Source organism: Gossypium hirsutum, chromosome D10 (assembly GCF_007990345.1).
Source record: "Gossypium hirsutum isolate 1008001.06 chromosome D10, Gossypium_hirsutum_v2.1, whole genome shotgun sequence".
Classification (NCBI taxonomy): Eukaryota; Viridiplantae; Streptophyta; class Magnoliopsida; order Malvales; family Malvaceae; genus Gossypium; species Gossypium hirsutum.
In genome coordinates this window covers 18,362,688-18,388,245 of record NC_053446.1, presented here as the reverse complement: position 1 = coordinate 18,388,245, position 25,558 = coordinate 18,362,688, and the positions used below count along the sequence as shown (strand labels likewise).

General features: G+C 31.1%; 3 protein-coding genes and 1 long non-coding RNA gene across 4 annotated transcripts; 3 read left to right on the top strand and 1 right to left on the bottom strand.

Annotated features, from left to right (window-relative positions):
- The first annotated feature begins 1,332 nt into the window (after nucleotides 1-1,332).
- Nucleotides 1,333-3,210, top strand: LOC107914783 (uncharacterized). Its single transcript, XR_001689011.2, has 4 exons — nucleotides 1,333-1,722; nucleotides 1,994-2,274; nucleotides 2,761-2,823; nucleotides 2,944-3,210. It is a non-coding gene; the product is annotated as an uncharacterized lncRNA (long non-coding RNA).
- An 11,606-nt stretch (nucleotides 3,211-14,816) lies between these two features.
- LOC107915373 (uncharacterized) lies at nucleotides 14,817-17,489 on the bottom strand (the record flags this gene model as incomplete). The annotated part of the gene is made up of 10 exons (XM_041101929.1): nucleotides 14,817-15,151; nucleotides 15,248-15,461; nucleotides 15,567-15,669; nucleotides 15,759-15,907; nucleotides 16,036-16,064; nucleotides 16,315-16,483; nucleotides 16,643-16,766; nucleotides 16,921-17,068; nucleotides 17,184-17,262; nucleotides 17,352-17,489. Coding segments are annotated over 9 exons (1,089 nt in total), but the record flags the coding sequence as incomplete, so codon positions are not given.
- A 564-nt stretch (nucleotides 17,490-18,053) lies between these two features.
- Nucleotides 18,054-19,153, top strand: LOC107914498 (PLASMODESMATA CALLOSE-BINDING PROTEIN 5). The gene is made up of 3 exons (XM_016843430.2): nucleotides 18,054-18,571; nucleotides 18,651-18,678; nucleotides 18,792-19,153. Exons 1-3 carry the CDS (start codon nucleotides 18,235-18,237, stop codon nucleotides 18,952-18,954), a joined length of 528 nt encoding a protein of 175 aa, XP_016698919.1. The 5' UTR covers nucleotides 18,054-18,234; the 3' UTR covers nucleotides 18,955-19,153.
- Nucleotides 19,154-21,616: 2,463 nt separating this feature from the next.
- LOC107914497 (uncharacterized) lies at nucleotides 21,617-25,218 on the top strand. Its single transcript, XM_016843429.2, has 7 exons — nucleotides 21,617-22,653; nucleotides 22,739-22,851; nucleotides 22,948-22,997; nucleotides 23,923-24,156; nucleotides 24,289-24,441; nucleotides 24,522-24,617; nucleotides 24,715-25,218. Exons 1-7 carry the CDS (start codon nucleotides 22,373-22,375, stop codon nucleotides 24,910-24,912), a joined length of 1,125 nt encoding a protein of 374 aa, XP_016698918.1. The 5' UTR covers nucleotides 21,617-22,372; the 3' UTR covers nucleotides 24,913-25,218.
- Nucleotides 25,219-25,558: the final 340 nt, after the last annotated feature.

Sequence of the window (25,558 nt, the reverse complement as noted above, 5' to 3'; positions counted from 1 at the left end):
TTTCCTACATAACGTGTTAAATGTTAAATGTCATACTAAGATTTTTATAATTGTAAATTATTAATTTCAATAAACTTTATGCATTAAAATAATGATAAAGTTAACACTAACCTGTATTTTTGCAGCCCACCATTCTTCGGTAGCATCGACCGTCTTTTTAGATGGACACCATTCAATACCTGTAGATTCCTTAAGCAATTCCCTCCATAACCTCCATTCCTTTTTTAATGTATCCCACTTATTTTTCAATTGAGGTTTTCCATAATTTTTTTGTGTTTTTGCTTAAAAAAGAGCAACGACATTTTCCCATCCTTTTGAGTTTAGATGAGTTGTCGGTCTATTACCAGCATTGACTTCATTCACACAAAGCTCACAAAATATCAGCGTCAACTCATCATCCCAAACAGCTTTTGTTGCTAAGGTACTATCTCCCTCCACAAAATTTCGTGTCTTTACCGTCTATTATTATTTTGATTTTAAATGTCAACCGACATAAAACCATAAATATATAATTAGATATAATAATATATTTTCATAAAAAATAAGAATAATACATCGCGAATGGATGAAAGCCATAAGATGAACACTAAATAAAAAATTCTCAAAGGTCCATGGTAAACAATAACGATGATATAAAAAGGATAATTGATTATGACTATCTTTTCAAAATGAATAAAGACATTTTCGTTTTTTTTGTTGGGTTTTTGGTTTTCTTGTTTGCCTTATCTTTGAAGAGCTTTAAACAACTAAATATTTCACTATTTTTTGTTCGGTAATTGAAAAAAAACTTAAAAGCTGTTTTTTTTAAGCAAGAAGATTATGCAATCGATTTGTTTTTAAAATACACTACATATATTTTTTTATTTTTAAAATACACTACATATATTTTTTTAATTTTAAAATACACTACATATATTTTTTATTTTTAAAATACACTACATATATATTTTTTATTTTTAAAATACACTACATATATTTTTTTATTTTTAAAATACACTACATATATTTTTTTATTTTTAAAATACACTACATATATTTTTTTCATTTTTAAAATACACTACATATATATTTTTTTATTTTTAAAATACACTACATATATTTTTTATTTTTAAAATACACTACATATATTTTTTTATTTTTAAAATACACTACATATTTTTTTTATTTTTTAAATACACCACATGTATTTTTTTATTTTTAAAATACACTACATATATTTTTTTATTTTTAAAATACACTACATATATTTCTTTATTTTTAAAATACACTATATATATATTTTTATTTTTAAAATACACTACATATATTTTTATTTTTAAAATACACTACATATATTTTTTTATTTTTAAAATACACTACATATATTTCTTTATTTTTAAAATACATTACATATATATTTTTATTTTTAAAATACACAAATACAATGCAATTTCCCCATTCCCATCTCCCCTCTTCCATCGATTCCCCCTTCCACTGTGCCCTCCTCCCATTTCCCATTCCCATTTTCCCTATTCCACCGTGCCCTCCTCCCATTTCCCATTCCCATTTCCCATTCCCATTTACGGTTGCTTCTTCAAATTGAGGCAGTAGGATTGTTGACTGTTGAGTTTCTGGTTTTGCTTTGGATCAGGTGTCTTAGCTCGCTTTGTTGTGGAGTGGGAATCGGGTAAAGAAGGTTGCACAATGCATGTCTCTCCTGGTCAACTTTGGCCTCATACCAAGGTTCGTTTTTTTTCTTGTTTTGTTTTTTTCCTCTTTCTTTTAAAATAATTTCCTCATACCAAGCTCTAGTTCATTGATATTTTGCTTTAGGTTAAATTGAATGCTGAGAAAGGAACTATGTTGTTAAACTAAAGTAATTAGGCCCAATGTTTTCTCCCTGTTGTTTCACGACAAAGATACTTGCATCTTTTGTTTGCTTATTATTATTCTTATAGTTTTTTTCCTTCTAATCTTTCTTACGTGTGATCTCTCTCACTTTTTTTTTACCCAGATCATTTGGAGATTTCTTTGTTAAAAGCACTTCTCGGTAACATTTCCTCATTTTTAAATTTGTGTTCTTTTGAGAACATTAACTCAGAACCAGTTCAGAAGTTTTACCAGAGAGCAGAAGAGATACTAGAGTTGTTGAAGCCAATTCTTAGCGCAGTTATTGATTCAGAAATTACTTCTGATAAAGTGCTTGGTAAGGCATTTGAAGGATTGCGTCTCTCTAAAGAAGAATTGAGAGAGCAATTCGAGAGCTGGCAACCCCTTTTGAGTAAAGTTTACTTTGTAAGTTACTAGTTACTTGAGTTCACATATTCACTTAGCAATTTTAGTCCACTTATGACTGGAAAAGAAGTACCTAAGTTAAACATTTAGGCATTGACATTCACCTGATATCATGAAGCTTTGATCAATTACCCGTCTAAACGTTAATATTTTCATATGAGATGCATGTTGTAGATTATTGCTGTCATTTTACAGTTAATTCTTGTGGATGTTTTCTGCACTATGGTCTATGAACACATTTTCTTCTAATTTCTTATGGTTATTAGAACATCATCATGTTTGTCCTAAGAGATTGTTGGAATGTATAGCTTTTGGAATAAGTTTAGCCCCTAAGTGCTGATTCTTGAATGTTAGTGGAAATTATACCTAAAGCAAAATATCAATGAACTCGATTTGTTAGTGGAAATTATAGGTTGTAATGACTTTTTGGAGTCCTTTTACTTGATTTATTTTCCATTCATCTTTCTAAAGGACTTCATAATGCAGGTATTTTCAGCTTTTGGATTTGTGCATAAGATTACTACCTTTGAGAAGACAGTTGGATTTCAGGTGAATGAATTAAATCTCCTTCTTCCTAGATTGATTGGTTTGCAATTTTTATCATTTATAGCTTGTTTGCAGTTTTTGATCTGTTTAATTACTTGACTAGTGTTCTTTGTTTATATATAGTCAGGGATATATAAATTGAATGGGGACTGATGCTATTGAAGTAGGGGAGACTCCAATTGACTCCTATCCTAGTTCCTTTGAGGTACTATTTTCGAGTTCCTTTCACTTTTTTTCTGTTCTAACTTTGAATCTACTGTATAATTTGATCGTTATCGGGAATAATTACATGCATTTGTTTGTGTTTTTTCTTTGCTTAAGCAAGTGTTAAAAGCCTTGGAAATTCAGTTTCTGCCCTACAAGCTTTAAGTTATAATGTTTTTGAGTTTAGATGTTTAGGTAATTTCATTGTGTATGACTTTAAATTATAGTTAGTAATAATATTACTAAATAGTGTGTAAAGCATGCTAAATTATAGGTCCAAAGATCAAAAGATAAAATGTTGCTGCCTATGGGATAAGGTCAGTATATCATTCAGAACCAGACTACTCAAAAGAAAAGCAATAACAATAACAACAATAATAACAGTGAGTAACAGCAAACCATCTCACCTTGAAGGAAGAACAACACTTTTTAACCAACTGTCTAAATGTAGACTTCCCCTGTTAATTGAGAAAAAGGGTAAATGTTGAGCATGAGAAAATAGAAGGAAAAAACACAAGATATCTCTAACTTGTTAGTTTGATTGAAGAAACAGAATATCCTAAGCTCCCACAACCAAGAACAAAGCAAAAAAGAGGGGAGAAACCAGTAAAAACGAGGGACAAACCAGTAAGAACAAGGGAGAAACCAGCAGGAACGAGGGGAGAAACTGCTGTTTTGTTCCCAAATCTGAAAACAAATAAGATTGGGAAAGAAATTAGTTGAACATCTAAGGATAAAATGGTAAATTAATAAATTAAAGTAAGGGTATTATTGTCTTCTAAAAATGTCTACTGCCTTACTGGAGCTTTTACCACCAGTCAGCTTAAAGCTGTCCAGTGCAGTAGAAACTCCTCACTGTGCTGGAAGCCAACACATCCAAAGGCTGTCCACAGTCCAGTCCAGTGCAGTGAGATTGATAATAAAGTTGAAAAAATTCAACGCACTGTAGTGCGTTGGCATCCAAAGGAGCTCTTAATTTATTCTTTATTCTTTTTAAGTTAAATTTGACTAAATATTAATATTTATTAACGCATGTCAATCCACATATACTTCATGTTAATATGACACAATTTATGTTATATATCATGCGTGAATTTTCATTTAAACTGTCATGTTTAAAAATTTACCACTTTAGTTAGTATTTCTGTTAAAAATGCATAAAGACTTATTTGGCCCTCCAACTTTACACAAAAAAATTATTTTAGTTATTCATTTAATTTTGTCTCTTTTACCTCTTAAACTAGCACTATTTGTCAAATCACTAAAAAACGAATGAAAATTTTAATATAAACTTTGCTAATGTGACATACACGTGGATGCCACATCAACAATTAATTATTTTTAAAAAATTTTAAAAAATCATAACAAAATTAATAAATATAAAAATATTTTCATTTTTTATTTTTTAAAATTAAATACATGGACTGACACATGGATGTCTCTACATGTATGCCATGTCAGCAAAGTTAACAGACATTAACTTTTCCAGTCATATTGGAGTGATTTAACAAATAATACAAATTAAATGAAGACCTAAAATGTCTTTTTTTTTTTGTAAAGTTAGAGGCCAAATAAGTTATTATGCTTTTAAAAAGCAACATTTCAACTCCTTTTGAAAGTTTGATAGTTGAACCTAACACATTTTAAAAAGTTGAGAGTTAAATTTAGTTTAAAAAAAGAGTAATGGTCAAATTGACAAAAGGTCTAAATGTTACGGGCTAAATTTATTTTTATTTATATTATTTATCAATATATGTTATTTTTGAGGATGCAGTTTTTTTAACTACCTAGACATTCATAAGTCTTGAATTCACGATAATATTAAATCATTAAGCTAATATGTGTCATGCATGTTAAGAAAAAAATCCTGCAAAATATATGAAGAGTACAAGTGTGGAGTTAAAAGATTAAGGCCTCCTTTGGTTTGGCTTTTAATGCCAGTGAGGTGCAATTGTGGTAAATAACTGCTACCAACCTCACTGTTATGTTGTTTGGTTCAGCATGACAATTCAGTGAAAATGCATTTTCACCACGCTGATGTGCTGAAAATCAGCTGGAGATTTCAGTAGCAATTAAAATTCACTGGGGCAGTTGGTATTTTTAATAGACAAAAATACTCATACTTTTATTTATTATTTTACCATTTTATCTTTGAAAGTTAAACTAATTTCTTTCCCAATCTTATTTTTATTATTTTATAATAAAATATTAGAAGATACATTTTAATATTTTATTAAATTAATTTATAAATTTACATATTTTAATAATTTTATAAAAGTAAAATAATTTAAAAACTTCATTATATATCAATTCTAATCTGATGTCCTTAATAGTCATTTTTTATTCTCACATCGCTGCTACAGCTGCGTTTGAATCCAAACACACTCCACCATTGTTTCTAATCTCATTGCTACAGTATCTAATCTTATCGCTACAGTAACTAATCTCACCGTCACCGCTATTTTTAACCTCACCAGAGGTAAACACACTGTCCATCCAAACTAAGCCTAAATTTAACTTAAGTATTTATTTACCCGTTAATCCAATAAGAGAATTAAAAATGGGGGAAGTCGACGCCCGTGAGCGTCTAAAAACCATTTGTTCCTCCCTTCTTCCCATCCAAAATTTCCTCAAATCTTGCGAGAGAAAAGTCGGTTGGGATTAGGTTCATTGAGAAGAGGTTAACACTAAATACAAATTATAAAGAGAGAGAATTTTTCAAGTGCCCAAAACCCAACCTTATAGATTTTGTTTATACACTCTATAATAATAGAATGGTTACGTTTGTTGTAATATTTACTATTTTTTTATGAAATAATATTTTAGTATTTCTTTGAGTTAATTGATATTACAAGTTAATTAAATATCAATTCAATCAAAAGTAACGCTTTGTGTAAATAAAACTTTAATAGACACTAAATTATGACACATTGGACTCCTAATAATTATTTGGTGTAAGGGTGGCTCCCTATTCAACATGATATGTGTGCAGGAATGATGTGAGATTCTAAAAAATTAAGAAGTTTTTATAGTTAGATAGTGGTTTTTCTTCCTTTTTTATTTAAAAGAAATTACAAGGTTTAAATAATTTTTTAAACAATAAACTATTTAAGTATCCATAAATTCATCTAAATATTATATACTAAAAACAAATTTTTAATATCTTTATTATAAATATTTGATTAAGCTTGATGTCAGGAGTTAAGTAATATTAATTTGATAATTAATTTTATAAAAACATTCATCTCTTAAAAACTGAGTCAAATAATAGTAAAATATAAAGGTAATTATGTAATTTAATTTAAACATAAAAAAATTATCCATTTTCTATAAAAGAAATCACTCTTTTAAATCCATTCTTGAAAAGTTTTTTTCTTAAATACCATTATCATGAAAAATATATTTTTTAAAAAATAATATATTATATTTTTATAAAAGAATTTGTCCGCTTTATAAAAAAATCCTATTTTTTTAGAAAATTACCACCCTCGAAAAAATAGCTCTTTTTTTTTTTTAATTTCATTACTCTCTCCTTTTTAGGTTACGATAAATATTTCTATACCTCCAATTAAATTAAATCACTAGAAGTTGTGAATCCATTAAATTTTAGTTATTTTTTAATTGAGAGTGCTTTTGCCTTTTTCATATTTTTATATAAAAACAACGCGATAAATTTTATATATAAAAAAATCGAAAATGATAAGTAAATAAGAATTATTTATCACTTAATTGAGAATACTTTCAATTAATTTAGTTTTATTTTAACATTATAATATCATATAAAGATTTTACATTTAAAATTTAATTTTATTTATAATACAGTGAAATATTTTAAAATTAAAGATAATATGAAGAATAACCTTTTTTTATAATTTAAATTTTATATTTTCAAACAATTTGATTATATTTCTTATTTCATTGTAAGTAATATATCAAATATTTTACCTTGTGTGATGGCCTGATGGTCAAGGGTGTTCATTGCCTTATATGTGACCTGGATTTGAGTTACGCTAATCGCGTTTGTTATTCGGACTTTATTCTGTCATTGTAATTTACCAAAAAAAAATCAAATATATTTTAAAACTTAAATATAAAACTTAATTTTTTTGGACATTTATTTTATTATACAGCACCTAAGTCTATTTAAGGGAATTTGGCAATTAAAACAAGACGTGGAGTACGGTAAAATGGGTTAGAAATTGGAACCAATATTCCATTATTATTAAATTAAATTAGATTAGATTACATGTCATCCACTATGTGGGTGTAAACTTCTTAGATATATATTATTAATTAATTTTTTTACCCGTCCAACGCATAGCCTGATTATAGGCTGTTTTACCCAAATAACCCAAAAAAATATTATATTTACAAAAATAACCTAAGTTTAAAAACAATCACCAAAATAACCTAAAATGAACAGTATCCACTCTTTTTTTGCACCAATAATTGGCTAATCATTGTGTCAGACTTAAAAAAATTATTTTTTTGGGTTCTGGCCTGTCAATGGCCGGAACCCATGTATTTTTTTTTTAAAAATTGTGTAATACTGAAATACGGATATACGAAAGAAAAAAAACAAAAAAAAAAATTTTTTGGGTGCTAGCCTGTCAATGGCCAGCACCCAGTGTACAGTACTAAAAAAAATGTTTTGTGTCAGAGTCAGATTTAAAAATACGAAAAAAAATAAAAAAAAAATTTTGGGTGCTGGCCTGTCAATGGCCGGCACCCAGTACACAGTACGAAGAAATTTTTTTTTGATTTTTTTTTGTGTCAGAATCAGATAAAAAATACGAAAAAAAAATTAAAAAAAATTTTTGGGGATGCCGGCCTGTCAATGGCCGGCACCCAGTGTACAATACCAAAAAAAAATTTATTTTTTTTCGTGTCAGAATCAGATAAAAAATACGAAAAAAAATAAAAAAAATTTTTTGGGTGCTGGCCTGTCAATGGCCGGCACCCAGTGTACAGTACTAAAAAAAAAATTTTTTGTTTTTTTTTTCGTGTCAGAATCAAATAAAAAAATACGAAAAAAAATAAATAAAAAAATTTTTTGGGTGCTGGCCTGTCAATGGCCGGCACCCAATGTACAGTACCAAAATTTTTTTTTATTTTTTTTGTCAGAATCAGATAAAAAAATACGAAAAAAAAATAAAAAAAAAATTTTTTCGCTGCTGGCCTGTCAATGGCCGGCACCCAGTCTACAGTACCAAAAAAATTTTTTTTTGTTTTTTTTTCGTGTCAGAATTAGATAAAAAAATACGAAAAAAATAAATTTTTTTTTGAGTGTTGGCCTGTCAATGGCCGGCACTCAGTACACAGTACGAAAAAAAAAAAAAAAAATTCGTGTCAGAATCAGATAAAAAATAAGAAAAAAAATAAAAAAATTTTTTTGGGTGCTGGCCTGTCAATGGCCGGCACCCAGTACACAGTACGAAAAAAAATTTTATTTTTTATTTTTTTTTCGTGTTAGAATCAGATAAAAAATACGAAAAAAAATAAATAAATAAAAAACAAAATTTTTGGGTGCTGGCCTGTCAATGGCCGGCACCTAGTACACAGTACAAAAAAAAATTATTTTTTTTCGTGTCAGAATCAGATAAAAAATACGAAAAAAATAATAAAAAAAAACAAAATTTTTTGGTGCTGGCCTGTCAATGGCCGGCACCCAGTACACAGTACGAAAGAAAAAAAATTTTATTTTTTTTTGTGTCAGAATCAGATAAAAAATACGAAAAAAAATAAAAAAAAAAATTTTTTGGGTGCTGGCCTGTCAATGGCCGGCACCCAGAAGAATCATATATATATAGGCCATTTCATCTTCCATTTGTCTAGTTTAAAAAGTTTTTCTCCCTCTGTTTAAAGGAAATCAATTTTTTTTTTGAAAATGAGTTCTGAAATACTTTTTGTTTATGTTCATTTCGATGGTAAAATGATAAATACAACTGAAGAAGGATGTGTATTCCAAAGCCGGAAAAAAATAGGAATGAGGTTCAACAAACAGATTTCGCTGTTGGATTTGAAACGGAAAATCCGTACAAAGATAGCAAGCCGTTGTGGAAAGCAAATGTCGAGACTGTTTTATAGATTTCCGATTTCAACCGATCCGCTAAAGTTCTCAGAAATTGAGCTTGAAGATGATGATGATTTAGGTACAATGATAGCAATTTATTGCCCCCCTGGTATAGAAAATCCCAGTCCAGTTGAGTTGTTCGCGGAGATAACTGAACCGGATCCCATTCAAATCGTAATTCCAGCAAGCCAGCGCTCCGAAATTGATTTTGATCTTAACGTCCCTTGGGAAGATCAGTCAGGCTTTGTATTGTCGGCGCCAACTCTCGAAAATCCAAACACTGGTGGGTGTTCGTATAACACCCCATACTCGAGTCATTGTCTAGAGATCCATCCAGATGTGTTGGCCACCATAGAAGATTGTGATGAAGGGTCCGATAATGATGATCAGTCCCACCGTGATCCCAACGATGATTTTAGGGACCCCGATTTGGATGATATCCCTGAAGACATAGATGAGGAAGGGCCGGTAGAGGGTGAAAATGCGATCCCCCATCCGGTTGGAAACACGGGCCCTGGTATAATTATAAGAAATAATTCAGGAACCTTCATGAGCGACGTGGATCCTGATGCAGCTCTTGCACGCGAGTTCTCGGAATACCTAGATATTGTGCCGGCTCACTTAGTTCACAATGAATTTGACGAAGAAGAGTTGTTTATTGGGCAACAATTTGATAACAAAAAAGACTGTTTGCATGCTATAAAAAAACTTAGCTTGAAGTTAGGTGTGGATTATAAAGTAACGAAGTCGACGCAGTCTTTGTACGCAGGAGAATGTTGGAAAGCATCAAGTGGTTGTAAATAGCGTGTCCGGGCCGCCCTAATGCAGCGGACACAGATGTGGATGATAAGGAAACTAGAAGGTCCACACACATGCATGTCTGCTCGTGTGTCGCAAGACCATAGAAAGTTAGATGCAAAAACTATATGCAACTGCATCATCCCTTTGGTGAAAGAGTCACCCACCATTCCAGTGTCGGTCCTTATTGCGGATATGCAAGCTCGATTCAAGTACAAAGTGCCATACCGAAAGGCATGGTGGGCAAAGCAAATGGCGATGTGAGAGTTGTATGGTGACTGGGATATGTCATACAACGTCCCCAGGATCGCGACAATTTTAAATTTTTATGTTAATTTGTACTTTTTTATAATTTATTATGTAAATATTCCTTTTATTTTTACATTTTTCTTTTTTTAATATTTATTTAATGAATCTAACATAATTATCTAATTATTTGTTTGAATATATGACTTCCAAGTCTCGAAAAATATTAGGACTAAATTCTTAGAAATAAAAATATACAAACTAAATTCTAAATTTACAAAAAATATATACGACTTGGGGGATTTTAATTTTGTAATAGTAAGTAGGAGGAAATAGAAAAAAAAACAAGGCAATTAATATGTGAACAAAATCTAAATGTTTGCAATTTTTAGATAATTGTGTGATTAATAGCACATATTTTTCGATACATTAAAGATAATTTTTTTTTAGAATTTCTATGACAGAATTTAAAACTTATTTCTTTAATTCTTGCATCTTTGATTAAGGTCCACTTAGTGTATCCTCTAAGAACTGAATCTATCTATTAATAGCGCATATTTTTTGTAAATTTATATCTGACTCTGACACGAAAAAAAATAAAATTTTTTTAATAATTTGTTCTGGGTGCCGGCCATTGACAGGCCAGCACCCAAAATTTTTTTTTTATTTTTTTCGTATTTTTTATTTGATTCTGACACGAAAAAAATAAAAAATTATTTTTTTCGTACTGTGTACTGGGTGCCGGCCATTGACAGGCCAGCACCCAAAAAAAATTTTATTATTATTTTTTTCGTATTTTTTTATCTGATTCTGATACAAAAAAAACAAAAAAAAAATTTTTTGGTACTGTAGACTGGGTGCCGGCCATTGACAGGCCAGCACCCAAATTTTTTTTTTATTTTTTTCGTATTTTTTATCTGATTCTGACACGAAAAAAAAATAAAAAAATTTTTTTGTACTGTACACTGGGTGCCGGCCATTGACAGGCCAGCACCCAAAAAACTTTTTTTTATTTTTTTTCGTATTTTTTATCTGATTCTGACACGAAAAAAAACAAAAAAAAAATTTTGGTACTGTACACTGGGTGCCGGCCATTGACAGGCCAGCACCCAAAAATTTTTTTATTATTTTTTTTCGTATTTTTTTATCTGATTCTGACACGAAAAAAAAAATTTTTTTGGTACTGTACACTGGGTGCCGGCCATTGACAGGCCAGCACCCAAAAATTTTTTTTTTGTATTTTTTATCTGATTCTGACAAAAAATAAATAAATTTTTTTTTGGTACTGTACACTGGGTGCCGGCCATTGACAGGCCAGCACCCAAAAATTTTTATTTTTATTTTTTTCGTATTTTTTTATCTGATTCTGACACGAAAAAAAATAAAAAAAAAATTTTTTTCTTCGTACTGTGTACTGGGTGTCGGCCATTGACAGGCCAATACCCAAAAAATTTTTTTATTATTTTTTTTTCGTATTTTTAAATCTGACTCTGACACAAAAAAAATATAAAATTTTTTTTGGTACTGTACACTGGGTGCCGGCCATTGACAGGCCAGCACCCAAATTTTTTTTTTGTTTTTTTTCTTTCGTATATCCGTATTTCAGTATTACACAATTTTTAAAAAAAAATACATGGGTTCCGGCCATTGACAGGCCGGAACCCAAAAAAATAATTTTTTTAAGTCTGACATAATGATTAGCCAATCATTGGTGCAAAAAAAGAGTGAGTACTGTTCATTTTAGGTTATTTTGGTGATTGTTTTTAAACTTGGGTTATTTTTGTAAATATAATATTTTTTAGGTTATTTGGGTAAAACAGCCCTGATTATATGTTTTAATGAAAATAATAATAATTTTGTGTAATTATTTTCAACATGTTTACCATTATTAAAGATAAATGTTAATTTTTTTTCAATTGAGTTTGAGTCATGTTATCTTTGTGTAATAATAATTTTGTGTAATTATTTCCAACACAAACCAACATGACTTTAACTCTATAATTAATACCTATACTATAGATTTGTTACTTTGTAAAAGAATAAATTTTAATTTTTTTTCAATTGAATTTGAATGGTCCGTGCCATCAACTCAATATGACACTTAAATATAGTATAGATATTAACTATAGAAATAAAATCAACTCAAGTTTGTTTCACTCCCACTGTGTCGATAATTTAATTGATGGTTAAATTCTGTTATTAGTCTTTATACTACCTGTAAGTTTTAAATTAATCCGTATAAATTACTTTGTTCATTTTTATCCCTTGTATTTTTTGAAATTTGAAATTTCAATATTGACCAAGCAATAGCCATTAAGGTCTAGTTTTTCTAAATTTTTATGTGTAAATATATTATCATATGAATAATGTCATGTTATTTTTCTATTTTCATATATTACTAAAAAAATAACTAATGGATTTATCGATTTTTGTTTGCATCAACATTGAAATTTCAAAATTCGAAAAATATAGAAACTAAGATTAATTAAATTAGAGAACATGGAATAAATCTATAACTTTATGTATAGTATAGGGCTAATAGTATAATTTAACCAAATGAATTTATTTACTACCATTAAAGTTAGGATTAAAATTTTTAAATTCAAAAAGCACATATTAGAATTGATCAATTTGAGACTAAAAAATAATTAAATTAAAATATATAAATTAAATTTTTATTGATAATAAATCAAATAATTTCATAAAATATAATACTAGAAATTCTATTACAGATGCATGTATGTGAAAATCATGTATTTAGAATACAGATTTACAAATAACATTTAATTAAAAATGAAACATATGATTTAAAACTATAATAAAAAATATTTACGAAAATAAAATAAAATAAAATAAAATAAAATAATTTAAATTGTGAACAAAAATAAACTTAAATAGGTAAATAATTATGATTAAGAATATTAAGTGCATTCTTATTGCTCTTTTTTTTTTTTTGACTATTATTGCTATTTTTCTATAGCATGAAGAGGTGGATGGTAATTGAGGCTCAAGAGCCTTTCTCCTCTCAAAATTTTTAAAAATTTTCATTATATACTTATTTTTTATTTTGAAAATTTTAATTAAATCCTTCAAATTTGTTTGAAATTTCTTATTAACTTATCAAAATTTTTAAAAATTTCAATTAGATACTTTAATTTTTTCTGAAAATTTTGATTAAAACCCTTGAAATTTCAAAAAAATTTAGTTAGCCTTCCAAGAAAAAAACTTAATGCTAAGATTCACTAGTGATAACACATTAAAATGTCATAATATCATATAGATAGTAGTATTGATAGAATGGCGAAAGGTAACAGCAACGCTAGCTGAGAAACGACAAGGCGCGGAAGGGTTCCTCCTGCCTTAAAACCTTTAGGGTGCGTTTGGTTCGCTGTATTGGATTAGAGGTGTATTGGATTAGAGGTGTATTGGGATTAGAGGTGTATTGGATTAGAGGTGTAATAGCTAATCCACTGTTTGGTTGAATGTAATGGAATAGAGGCGTAATAGTAATCTTGTGTTTGGTTGAATGGAATAGAGGTGTAATAGCATAATGGAAAAAACTAAAATGACTAGAATACCCTTAGCATAAAATTGTTTTGGTAAATGATTATTGTTATTGTTATTTAAATTTTAATAAGATTATTATTATCAGTAATAAATATTTTAATCATATTTAAACATAATTATTATTAAATATATTTTAATTAATAATATATAATTTAATAAAATTCTTATAATTAGCAGAAATTTGTTTTGGTAAATTATTATTGTTATTGTTATTTAAATTTTAATAAGATTATTAATATCAATAATAAATAATTTAATCATATTTAAACATAATTATTATTAAATATATTATAATTAAAATATATAATTTAATAAAATTCTTAATAATTAATATTCTTATATGAATTTACTCAAATCATAATATATGATACTGTAAAATATAAAGTAACATAATTATTATTAAATATATTATAATTAAAATATATAATTTAATAAAATTCTTAATAATTAATATTCTTATATGAATTTACTCAAATCATAATATATGATACTATAAAAGAAAATTTGAAATAATTAATATTAAATATATTTTAATTAAAATATATGATTTAATAAAATTTAAAATAATTATAACTAATAAATTATATTTCCAACTGAAACAAGCCAAACAACATAAGCAGTATTAGAACGGGGATTATTAAATCGACTTTTGTAGTATAAAGTTCCAAAAAAAATTTTCTTTATCTGTAGATAGAGAGAATCATGTTCATAAAACATATAAAATTTGACGTTGATGAACTGCATTCTCTTCCATTGTTAATGCAGGTTGAAAGGCTTGATTTCAATAGTGTTACGGCCTTTGTATTTAACTTCAAATAGAAGTTTGTACAATTGCTCCAATTAATATTTTTTTCTTTGCTTCTATTGGCTGGGTTAGAAATTCAAAACAATATTTTTGAAAGACTTGTATAATTTCATCTGCTCAATAATTGGAAAAACTCAATTTGATTTCTTCCTTTAATTGTCTCTTTTTTAAGTACTAATTATCAGCAACAGGCAGGGCGATTTAATGTGGTCAAAACAACCACATCAAGCACTCTCATCTCTTTGTTTGCAGCAAAGATGAACTCAACAGCTTCAAACCATGGCAAAATAAGTACAACATATATAACCAAAACAGGATATGCTTTCTTCAATAACATCTCAACTTAAATAACGGAACATTCATATTATGTTCGGAACACAAAATAGGTAACTTATAAAGTACTGAATAAAAAACAGAAGTGTCCACTGCCATGGTTTATGCAAAGTCCTACCAATTCCTCAACGATTGGCCTTGGCAACTCTCTCGATTTCGTCCTTCTTCTTGATGGCATAGCTACACAAACAACACGAGAAATGTTCCTACGAGCTTGTGTAATAGTATTTTGTCTTAAGAGATGCTTCACAAAATACTTTGCAGATGATATACTAGCTGTTAACAGAGCAGGTGACCACCAAGTCCTGCAACCAAATAAATGTCCATGCTTAATAAACCGGTTTTATTTATGGATTCTACCAGTATTGCAATCTAGATTCTTCTTCAAGCTTATAATGAACCTTCTTTTATTCGATCCTGAGGCAGCTGAGTTCTCTTTATTGGCAACAAGAATCTGCAAAGTTATCAATGAAGATTATGATAAATCATAACAAACCTAATTTCTATTGTATGTATAGGAACAGAAAGATTAAGAAGGCCTTCAGTTTCATCAAGAAAAGAAAAATCTCCATGGATATATGCATCTGCAAGGCCTATATCAGCTTCTTTCATGATCTGGAGGGAAAGCACATATAATGCTCATAAGCAAAGGTGACAATAGAGTTTAATATTAACAAGTAATCCAACTGAATTAAGAATTAAGTAATGTGTGGTGTGTACCCTCCAGTAAAACTGAGGATTATGCACTTTCAGAACTGTTTTAAGAGGACACTTTTCCATGTTTCCTTTGAAAGTGAAAATTCTGCCTCCTTCCTCTAAGAAACTGATGATAGCCACATGGTCAATTGTGTCAAATTCAAGTAGAAAAACATGCAGTGAACTAACATTGAGTGATTATATTTAAGAACTCACGTTACGCAGCCCATAGATATATATTGTTGAAAGAATTTAGTAACAAAGAGGCGTGCCGTTGTTTCCATGAAAGAGGGTGACATATTCTTTGGACTGTGCAGAACAGAAGAATGCTTTCCCAAGATACCATGTGCAGCATCCATACCAGCCTGAGAAAAAAAGAGCACCTTAGAAACATGCTTTGTGGATTCTTGTACTTTCATTGCAGCCTAAACTAAAGGAATTTATCTTGCTTGTTAAGAGTTGAAAATAAGCAGAAATTACTAGGTAGAGGTACCTTTAGTTCATCCTGATTGAAGTCATAGCCTGAAATAATTGTAAAACAGATACTCAGACGAGAGGCAGTTGACATCGTGTTTTATTATCTTATAATGACAGCTAATGAAGGTTTTAGAACACAAGAAATATAAAAGCACAGCACCATAACAGTAGCAATAATACTTCACAAATCTATAGCTAGTGGAAGAGAACTAAAAGAGCTAGTTTCATCCCTTGATAATTTACTTCTCCCCAAAATTTTGGTCCAAAATGTTAACTAATTTCATGAGGATCTCACCACAGAACCAGATTCCTCTCTTCCCCTGAATCTGACCAAGCTCAAGTGAAGCTTTTGATGCAGCAATAGAGGGAATTGCATGGCCAGTCGACCACTTAAGCAAGGTATTCTTCGGGGTATGGTCTGGATTGACAGTCACAAAAAATGGCTCACTTGTTTTCCCAATATACTGTAAAAAGAATAAGAACCACTCAGCATTACTCAAGTTATAACTGGATAAACAACCAAGTATTTTAGTAATTCTGATGAAATAAATGGTATCTGACAAGAATCTTCTATGCTTCCCTAGATGTTAGACAATATTAGCAAACTTAATTTTTTGACATACCTGTAATGCATTGAGCCAGTATGTTAAGAATGCATTATTTTTGCTACTATTGAGAAAATTCAATGCACTCCAAGCTGATTTGTTTTGTGGCATTAAAGTACTATCCCGGTGAAGGAAAATATCACTGCCAACAGAAACAATTGATTAGATTTCATGAATTTTAGTAGCTCACTTTAAATAAACTAAAGAACGTGCAAAATAGATTAGATTATACTTGCATATTAATTTTGAGACGTTCGAAGGCAAACAGATCAACGAGGGAGTACAAATTTTAGTACCTGGTAGCATATTGGAAAGCACCCAGTACTCTTGTTTCTTCAAATGTTGCTTGATTTCCTAATAATTTTAGGGCAGTGGGAGCATCAACAGCCATTATGCATCCATTGTAAGTTTCTTGAAAACCATCTCTACAGACCATGGTGGTACCTGTCAATCCATTTATACACAACTATCCTCAGGGGTCTGTAAAATCTGATATGAAAAAGTCATATTTTTCCTGGTAAATATTGAAAGATGGATGATTTTCGAGGCAAGCACTCACCATTATCAGCAGGCAAAACAGATTGTACTTCACAACCAAGTTTAAATTGACAACCTTTAGTCTCCAGCATTTCACTAACCTGATTTCATTGAATTGGATTATACTTTTAATTAGCTTACATCAATAGAACCGTATGTGGAGAGTTTAGGAAACTAGAAAAATGCTCACCCTTTTAACAAAATGTGAGTGCCCTTTGATAGTCAACCACTGTGGCTGCCCAAATTGCTGAAGATGGAAAAGGAAAACAAAAAGATCAACAAACGAAACCGACACATTGAGTTTTATATAGGAAGAGTCTAATGCAAATTAAGCCTACAATATACAAGATAGAATGATAATGCAGGAGAATTGATAATTTATCCCCAAAAAAACCCTAATTTCAACAGACAAAACCCACCATAGTTGAAGAACACAAATCTGTTTTTTGTCAACAAAACAATCATGATGAAGAAAATTAAAAATCCAAATTAAGTAAAAAAAGAGAAGAAGCACTTGCCGCTTCTGTTGATGTTGGTGAAAGATGCCAAGATGAAAGTCGGCGAAAGATCTGAGCGGGTGGAGGTTTGGTTCGGTGGCAACTTCTGTTGATGTTGGGAGGGAGAGGGAGAGGGAGAGGGAGAGGGAGAGGGTGGGGAGAACGATTTCTGCTGGGAAGGGTAAAACAGACACCGATTAGCTTATCCTTTCTTTTGGAAGGGATTGGAAAATCAGCGTTGAAGCAGAGAAAATGAGGATTGCGTACGTAACGTAATAGGCCCGTATTAGGGCAATACACTCAACCAAACGTGGGATTAAGTGGGCCCACCGATTAGGGGTGTATTGGCTATGCCAATACACCCAACCAAACATACTCTTACTCTTTTCGTATCCCCAGCCCAGATCTTTCCTCTCTGCTTTGCCTTCGCCTTTTGTTTTTAGATCTCCCAACTACTTATACCCTTAAAGTGTCCCAACGGTCGCTTTTCCATCGATCTTCCCACACTTTCCCTTTTTAATTAGTATTCAATCCCCCGCACATTCCAAATCATCAACCGGCTCTCTCCCTTTTACCATGTCCCAAAATCACTTCCTTCCTCTCTTTCTCTATCTCATTTTCGTGTCGCTGCCGCGTTCTTTGGCCCAGCACGGCGGCGAAACGGTGGTCACGGAGCTTTGGTGTGTCGCAAAGAACAACGCCGACGACGCGGCGCTTCAGGGAGCGCTGGACTGGGCTTGCGGTCCTGGCGGAACGGACTGCAGCCGGATCCAGCAAGGCGGACCCTGTTACGACCCCTCTGATGTCCAGAAAACGGCGTCTTATGCCTTCAATGACTACTACTTGAAGCACGGCATGACTGACGATGCTTGCTCCTTCTCCAACAATGCCGCTCTCACTTCTTTAGACCCTAGTGAGTTCAGACTTCAGAGTTCCCAATAAACTCTTTCATTTCATTTGATGATGCAATGCTCATTCTATTTTTTTTTCAGGCTATGGAAATTGCAAGTTTCCTTCCAGGTAATGCTTTTGTATTAATAATTTGAATTTCGAAACTCTCAATCAATGATTGAAAGTTTAAAACAGCAATACCTACTAATTCAATTGAGTGGATGCATGTTTTTGTAATCCAGCAAGACAGTGAACAATGCAAGCATTTCTCAGTCGACAGGAACACTGGGGATGGGACCAGATACTGCAGATCTGAGTGCTTCTCATCGTAGTGCTCACTCCTGGCTAAGGCAACCGCTGATTGTTGCTTCTTTCTTTCTTAGTATTGTAAGGATCCTCTCGTAAGATTAGATGGAAACGCAAGTTTTAGTCGAATTTTTTCCTTTTTGAAGCAGAAAAGGCAAATGCTTTTTCGAAGGCAAGATGTGTTTATTTGAACTTTTGAGTTGGATTGCATATATATGTTTAATTTCGTCAACTTATTAATGCATCTTTCTGCAAGTGTTTTCCAGCTGCCTTGGTTTGTTATTTTCACTAAGAAAACCACACCAAGGCAAATTACAACAAGCTTTATGATAACTTAAGACACAAAAAGAGGAATAGGAAACAAATAAAACAAGTTTGTTATTTTTGGTTTAATTCATCAATTAGTACCTGAATTATACCTTTCCCCATCTTGTATTTAAACTTTCTTTCGAGGTGATACATTCGTTAGTCCAATTGTTAATTTTATTTAAAACAGAAGTTTAACCCATAATTGGTATCTAAATTATGTATATTTTTTTTTCATTTTGACCCAAACATTGTTTTTTTGGTTACAAGTGGCATTTAAACTATTTTTTCTCCCAAGTTGATACCTTTTTTAGTTCAAATGTTAGTTAAACTTTTAAATTTTCTCTTTTATTTTATTTCTTTAGAACTGGACTTATGGCCAAAGCAATCAAATCACTAGTTCTTGGTTGGGTTAAATTATTATTATTAGTTTGGTTCAACCTACCTGGATTGATTTGCAGGTTAATTGGTTCAACTCTATCTTTGAACCGGTACCCCCAATCGATTTCAGGTCCGATTGGTCATTTCAATTCGGTTCAAGAAACATTGGTTCTGGACAATGAAATAACTTTTTCGATCTCGTCAAGTTGAGCGTGTAGGCGATGAAGTACGAAAATAGGATTAACCATCATCATCTCAATTTCAAGAGGGCAAATTTTGAGCATCACTATACATTATAAAAGAAAAAGAAAGAAAATGATAAAAAAATAAAAAAAAATAAAAAAAATTGTTTATACAGTTTATATAATGTGGCAAATTATTATTGGTGGGTTTTTTTTGTACAGATATAACATTTTTGTATAAAATGAACAACAGAATAATAGTTTAGATGCCAAAATGAGAAAAAAAAAATACATAGTTTTAGGTATCAATGTATAGGTTAAGCCTTTTTAAAAAAAATAGATTTAATGGTTTAACTAACGGAGATACCAAGTTGGGAAAAGAATAGTTTAAATACCATTTATGACAAAAAAAACTAAAATAGAGAAAAACATTATAATTTAGTATCAATTTATGAATTAAGCTGTTATTTTAAAAAAAAATAATGAATGAAAATAAAATATTATTAAAAGTCATGCATGAAAATGAAAATTTGAAGATAATAAATGTAAATTTAAAGATAATGTATGGAAATGGAATATTAACAAAAGTTATGAATGGTTAATGTAACCTCCAAAGGTCATTAATGAAAATGAAATATTGAATAAAAATTATGTATCATTGATGCTTTTTTCTTTGTCCCTTTGAAAGGAAGTTAATTAATTTATTGTATGATTATATAATTCGAGGAAAATAATAATAAACATTCGTCGTAAGTGGTGAAAGAGAAGTTCCATTAACACAACAAAAGTTTTAGCTTCAACATTAATAAAACATTATAACACGTTGACAATTGACTCTGTTACAACTTAAGCATGACATATCTGGAGTGATTGCAAACACTTAATATGATAAGGAAATAACCTAAAATATTCTAAAGTGGCGAGTAAAAATCGACAAAAAACTGAGTATCCCTCAAACTGGAGAGGATGACAAAATCATCCCTAAAATCATTTGCAGAAGCAAGACTACATGCATAAGCAAAACTAAGAAACGTGTTACAAGAGCATACAAAACTTTTAAAAATGAAAACTTATTAAAGAATGAAAAACAAAAAAAAACATATAAAACATAATACAACACAGGTCCAAATTGACTCGTGAAATAATTTATTATTTTAAAATACTCTCAAAATAGAAACATATTAAGAAGTTGACGAAGAGCCACCCACTTTCTAAGAGAAGCTATTGGTGGTTGATGGAGTTTCAACGATAACATACACTTTCATTTGTCTTTCACAATTTGTGAAAGAAAAAATAGATTTGCAAATTATAAAAAGAGAACACGTGGATGAAAGAGTTGATTAGTGAAAGGGTGGAAAAAATGGGTAGTGCCAATTTTCGAGGTGAGCAAAATAAAAAAGAGAGAAACAAACCACTTAAAAGAAAAAGGGTTTTAAATTTAATTTTATATGTTCTCGATTTAATTGTCAAGATCCGAATCATTTATGCTTTCTACATAAAAAAAAAAAACTCCACCAATTAATAAAAACAATACCATAAAAGATAATGGCACCAGTGGCCCATGTATTTTAAGGTATGTTCTAATGCGGTAATTGTACTTTTAAAATGTCTAATTTGATTTTTGAAGTTTAATTTTGTTAATTAATCTGGAATTTAACACTATTATTTTATTGTGACCCTAACAAAATAGTGATATGTGGCATTTTTCATTAAAGGTTAAAGATTAAATTGTACAATTTTTTTATTAACTAAAATAGAAGAAAAAGGATAAAATATTTTAAGATATTTTCCCGAAAAAATTTCTCAAAAAATCTTAAAAAAAAAACCCTATTTCTCATAAAATCCCTATACTTAAGTAGAAGAAAAACCCAGAAATTAAAAACTTTCAAGAAATTTAAATTCTCCACATTCATATCCCTCTTGTCCTCTCTTGGAAGAAAAAATGTAGAAAATGAAAAGAAAAAACCCAAACCTCTATTTTCATTATCATCTTGTATTTGTTCAACCATAAAAACCCATAAAACATAAAATGAAAAATCAAAAGCCCTAATTCCATTCGGCAACAACAAATCCACCGAAGAAAACAATGGTGTCCATAAGCAAGGCCACCATCAATGATGCAAACTTGCAACTTGCTTTTCCTTCTCCAGAATTACCAAATGAAGTAGTATTTTTACCGCACCCACTCATGGCCTTAGCTTCTTTTCGTGGCCAAGGACTACAATTACGTCCTTGCCAAGATGGAAGACGGAACCAACGAGTGCCACGGCCACATCATCTCTCTCGCCTTCAAGCTTGGCCTTGTCATTAAGCTCATGAATGTGCTACATCAGCAAAGAAAAGTGACGGTGTTTTGAAACTTTAAGTACCACATTAAAACAAACCCCAAAATGCAGGGGTCATTGATGTCATTATCCATATAAATTATCAAGGAAGAAAGAACAAATATTATAGGGGAAACAAAGCAAGCAGATAAACTTTGATGTCTTATCATCCACGTGGAGTTATGCAATAGGCTGAGAAGATTCAGGTTAAGAAAAGAAAATGCAAAACTGCTTCTGGTCTCAAATCTCACTCACATTGAAACAGAATACTGATAGATTACAGATCTGTAACCTTCATTCCAAGTGTTTGTTAATCATCTACAAATGGCGCTGTGGGCAACTTCTTGTTCGTCTTCTGAGAAGCTTTTCCTCGCATCTTCAGCTGCAACAAGAAGAAGGATGGGAAGCAGAAGAAGAGATTTAGTTCATGTTGGGATGACAGACCAGGCTGAGACGGAGACTATATCAATAGCCTACAAGGAGGGAGATCGTGAAAGGCCTAAATGGGCAGATGAGACCCCTTTCTCTCGCCTTGTTGAAGCTCTCATTTCATTTAAGCCCTTTTACTCCCTGCTTAAGCTTGGTGCCCGACAAGTCCTTATCAGGTTCCTTCCTTTCTTTCTTTTTTCGTGTCTGTGTGTTTTTGATGTATATGTCTATACGAAATAATGGAATACAATATTCCAACAGTACAGCGGAGAGGAACAACATTCCATGGAGGGAGATGACGAAGGAGATTCTGGAATCGGATGTCTATAAGGAGCTCAACACCATTCAGAACACCTCTCTTCAATACCCTGATTGTATGATCTTCTTTTAATGATTTATGAAGCCTTGGGATTTATTGGTTTATTTTTAAGGTATTCAGTCCAAATTAAAAGCTATATAATTGTGTACAGATTATCTGAGTCCTTTTCATGCATATGACGAGGGCAATCTTTCATGGCTGGTAAGTATCCAATTTAGCTTTCCCCTGTTTTTATTTTTAATGCTTTCACCATTTATTTAATTTGCAATCACCAAATTCCAAAAATTATAATCTAATATTTAAACAAATTAGTCTCGAATTATCAAATGTATCAATTTAGTCCCTATATCATTAAAAAGAATATAATAAGACCAAATTACAATAGACTTAACATTTACGGTTTAAAAGAGTTAATATTTTTAAGGCTTTTATCGCTTTGTAATAAAATATTTTGTTTCGAATTGAGTTGCAATAACTTTCAAGACATTTTTTATATAATAAATGTTACATATGTTACAACTTGGACTTATTTAAACTTTTTTATTAGTATAGGGACTAAATTGATCTATTTAATAGTGAAGGGATTAATTTGATTCAGTCCCTATAATACAAGGATCTATCAGGTACTTTAACCCATACAGAAGTTTATGAAGACTTGTTTATAGGATTTAGGGTTAAGTTCTTGGACTATCAATCCAGAAATGGCCCAAGATTGTTCAATCTCCAAATGGGTTAAAACACGGGTTAACTATGGGTCAAGTATGGGCTGATTACTGGAGTTAATTCCAGCATACATCCCCAAACTATGCCCGGATTCTAAATCAGTCCCCATACTTCAAAAGTTTTAATTGAGTCCCCAAAGAATAAGTGAATCAAATCTTTCTATCAATCTCGTTATGAGCTTGGGCGTTAAATACCAGCTCAAATATGACATGAAACATATTTAAAACATATGGATCAAATTACAAATAGAAAAACACTAGTGTAAAGATTGACATACAGTCTTATTGAATCATTGATATAATTTGTCCATGAAAAATACATAATTATGATAGCCGATTAATTTCTTAGGAGCTTAATCTTTCAATATAGTTTGGCCGTACAAATTAAAAATAGTGTATGGCAGGCAGCAGCTGAAGCGGAGGTGGCAACCATGTCTATGACAAGACGAGCTATTCCATATGCTCCATCAAATGAGGAAGCAACTCAAGAAATGCGTGGGAATTGGGTTCAAGCAATCAAACAACATCACATGAAGCATTCGGGAAATGTCACGATTCAAAATATTGTAGACATTGGATGTTCTGTTGGTGTGAGTACAAGATTTCTTGCCGACGAGTTTCCTTCGGCTAAAGTCACTGTAAGTGCTATATGACACATCTTCCTTCACCACCATGGATTTGATGCAAGTATATAAATCACCACAACACAACACGTTTTTACAATCCCTAACATATATAATATATATGCTGATCGGATCTACTGCATGCAGGGACTGGATTTGTCACCCTACTTCCTTTCAGTAGCTCAATATAAGGAAAAGAAAAGACCCCCTCGAAAGAACCCCATCAGATGGATACATGCAGCCGGGGAAAACACTGGCTTGCCATCCAAATCCTTCGATCTTGTTTCTTTTTCTTATGTGGTATGGCCTTTTCTTCAGCCTGCTTAAGTCATTCCTTTTAAACAGCTTGTTAAAAGTTTGTTGGGGATGTTTGTCTGCAGTTCCATGAATGTCCTGAAAGAGCAATAATAGCTTTAGTGAATGAAGCATTCCGATTGCTTAGACCTGGAGGCACACTTGCTATAACCGACCAGGCGGTAACATACTACAACCTAACTTGTTTACAAATAAATACCTTCATTTCTGCTTCTATACGTACAACTCATTCTCATTTGAACTTTGTTGCTTTTGCAGCCCAAGTCTAAGATCCTTCAGGAACTGTCTCCAGCTCTTTTCACATTAATGAAGAGTACGGAACCATTCTTGAACGAATACTACCTCACTGATCTGGAAGAAAGATTGAGAGAAGCTGGCTTTGTCAATATGAAAACATTGCTTACTGATCCCAGGCACATGACCATGACTGCAACCGTGCCTCATCAGCATGTTTGAGTATTTTCCATTGAGAAGGAAAGCATTTATGAGTTCAAACTTCGAACCGAAAACCTTTGAAGACCTTTCTAGTGTCATCATGAATTTTAGTCTCATTGGGAGACTCTACTGTGAAGAAATTGAGGGTGTGGTGAAGACCAAATGATGTTCAGGTTTCTTTTTTTCTGATGTTCAGTACTGGGTAACCACACAAAGAATGATAGCTAACTAGTTACACCATAAGAAATCCATTGTTTTAGCTGTATAACTTGCTTAAAATATGAAATGCTTTAAAATGGTTGGAGATTTACTCTGACCTTGTTTTGACTTTTTGACTTGATTACAAACCTGCATATATCTCATTGGCTCTGCAAACTGAGAAGACTGGAAAGGTGCCATTGAACAAAGAGTCATGCCTGATAAATTAAAGCAAACTTACTGTCCATAGGGTTCGTCTTTTTTTTTTTTTCAAAGAATTTAGTTGAGTGAATTCAATAATTAATTTTTCGTATTTTATAGGTTCATTAAGGGATAAACGTTGACCATGAATTTTAAGTTGCTCTATACTCAGAAAGAGAATCAAACCTTCAACTATTTATTAAGGTAGGAGAGATTCTTATCATCTCATTTAACTCTGTAGTTAAAATTCTTTAATTTTACAAACTTG

Excerpts from the sequence above, each read along its gene's own strand:
- LOC107914497 (XM_016843429.2), top strand. The coding sequence starts at position 22,373 with ATGGCGCTGTGGGCAACTTCTTGTTCGTCTTCTGAGAAGCTTTTCCTC. Across the intron at positions 24,157-24,288 it reads TTCCTTCGGCTAAAGTCACT|GGACTGGATTTGTCACCCTA; the intron begins GTAAGTGCTATA and ends TACTGCATGCAG. Across the intron at positions 24,618-24,714 it reads TTGCTATAACCGACCAGGCG|CCCAAGTCTAAGATCCTTCA; the intron begins GTAACATACTAC and ends TTGCTTTTGCAG.
- LOC107914498 (XM_016843430.2), top strand. The coding sequence starts at position 18,235 with ATGTCCCAAAATCACTTCCTTCCTCTCTTTCTCTATCTCATTTTCGTG. Across the intron at positions 18,572-18,650 it reads TCTCACTTCTTTAGACCCTA|GCTATGGAAATTGCAAGTTT; the intron begins GTGAGTTCAGAC and ends TTTTTTTTTCAG. Across the intron at positions 18,679-18,791 it reads AATTGCAAGTTTCCTTCCAG|CAAGACAGTGAACAATGCAA; the intron begins GTAATGCTTTTG and ends TTTGTAATCCAG.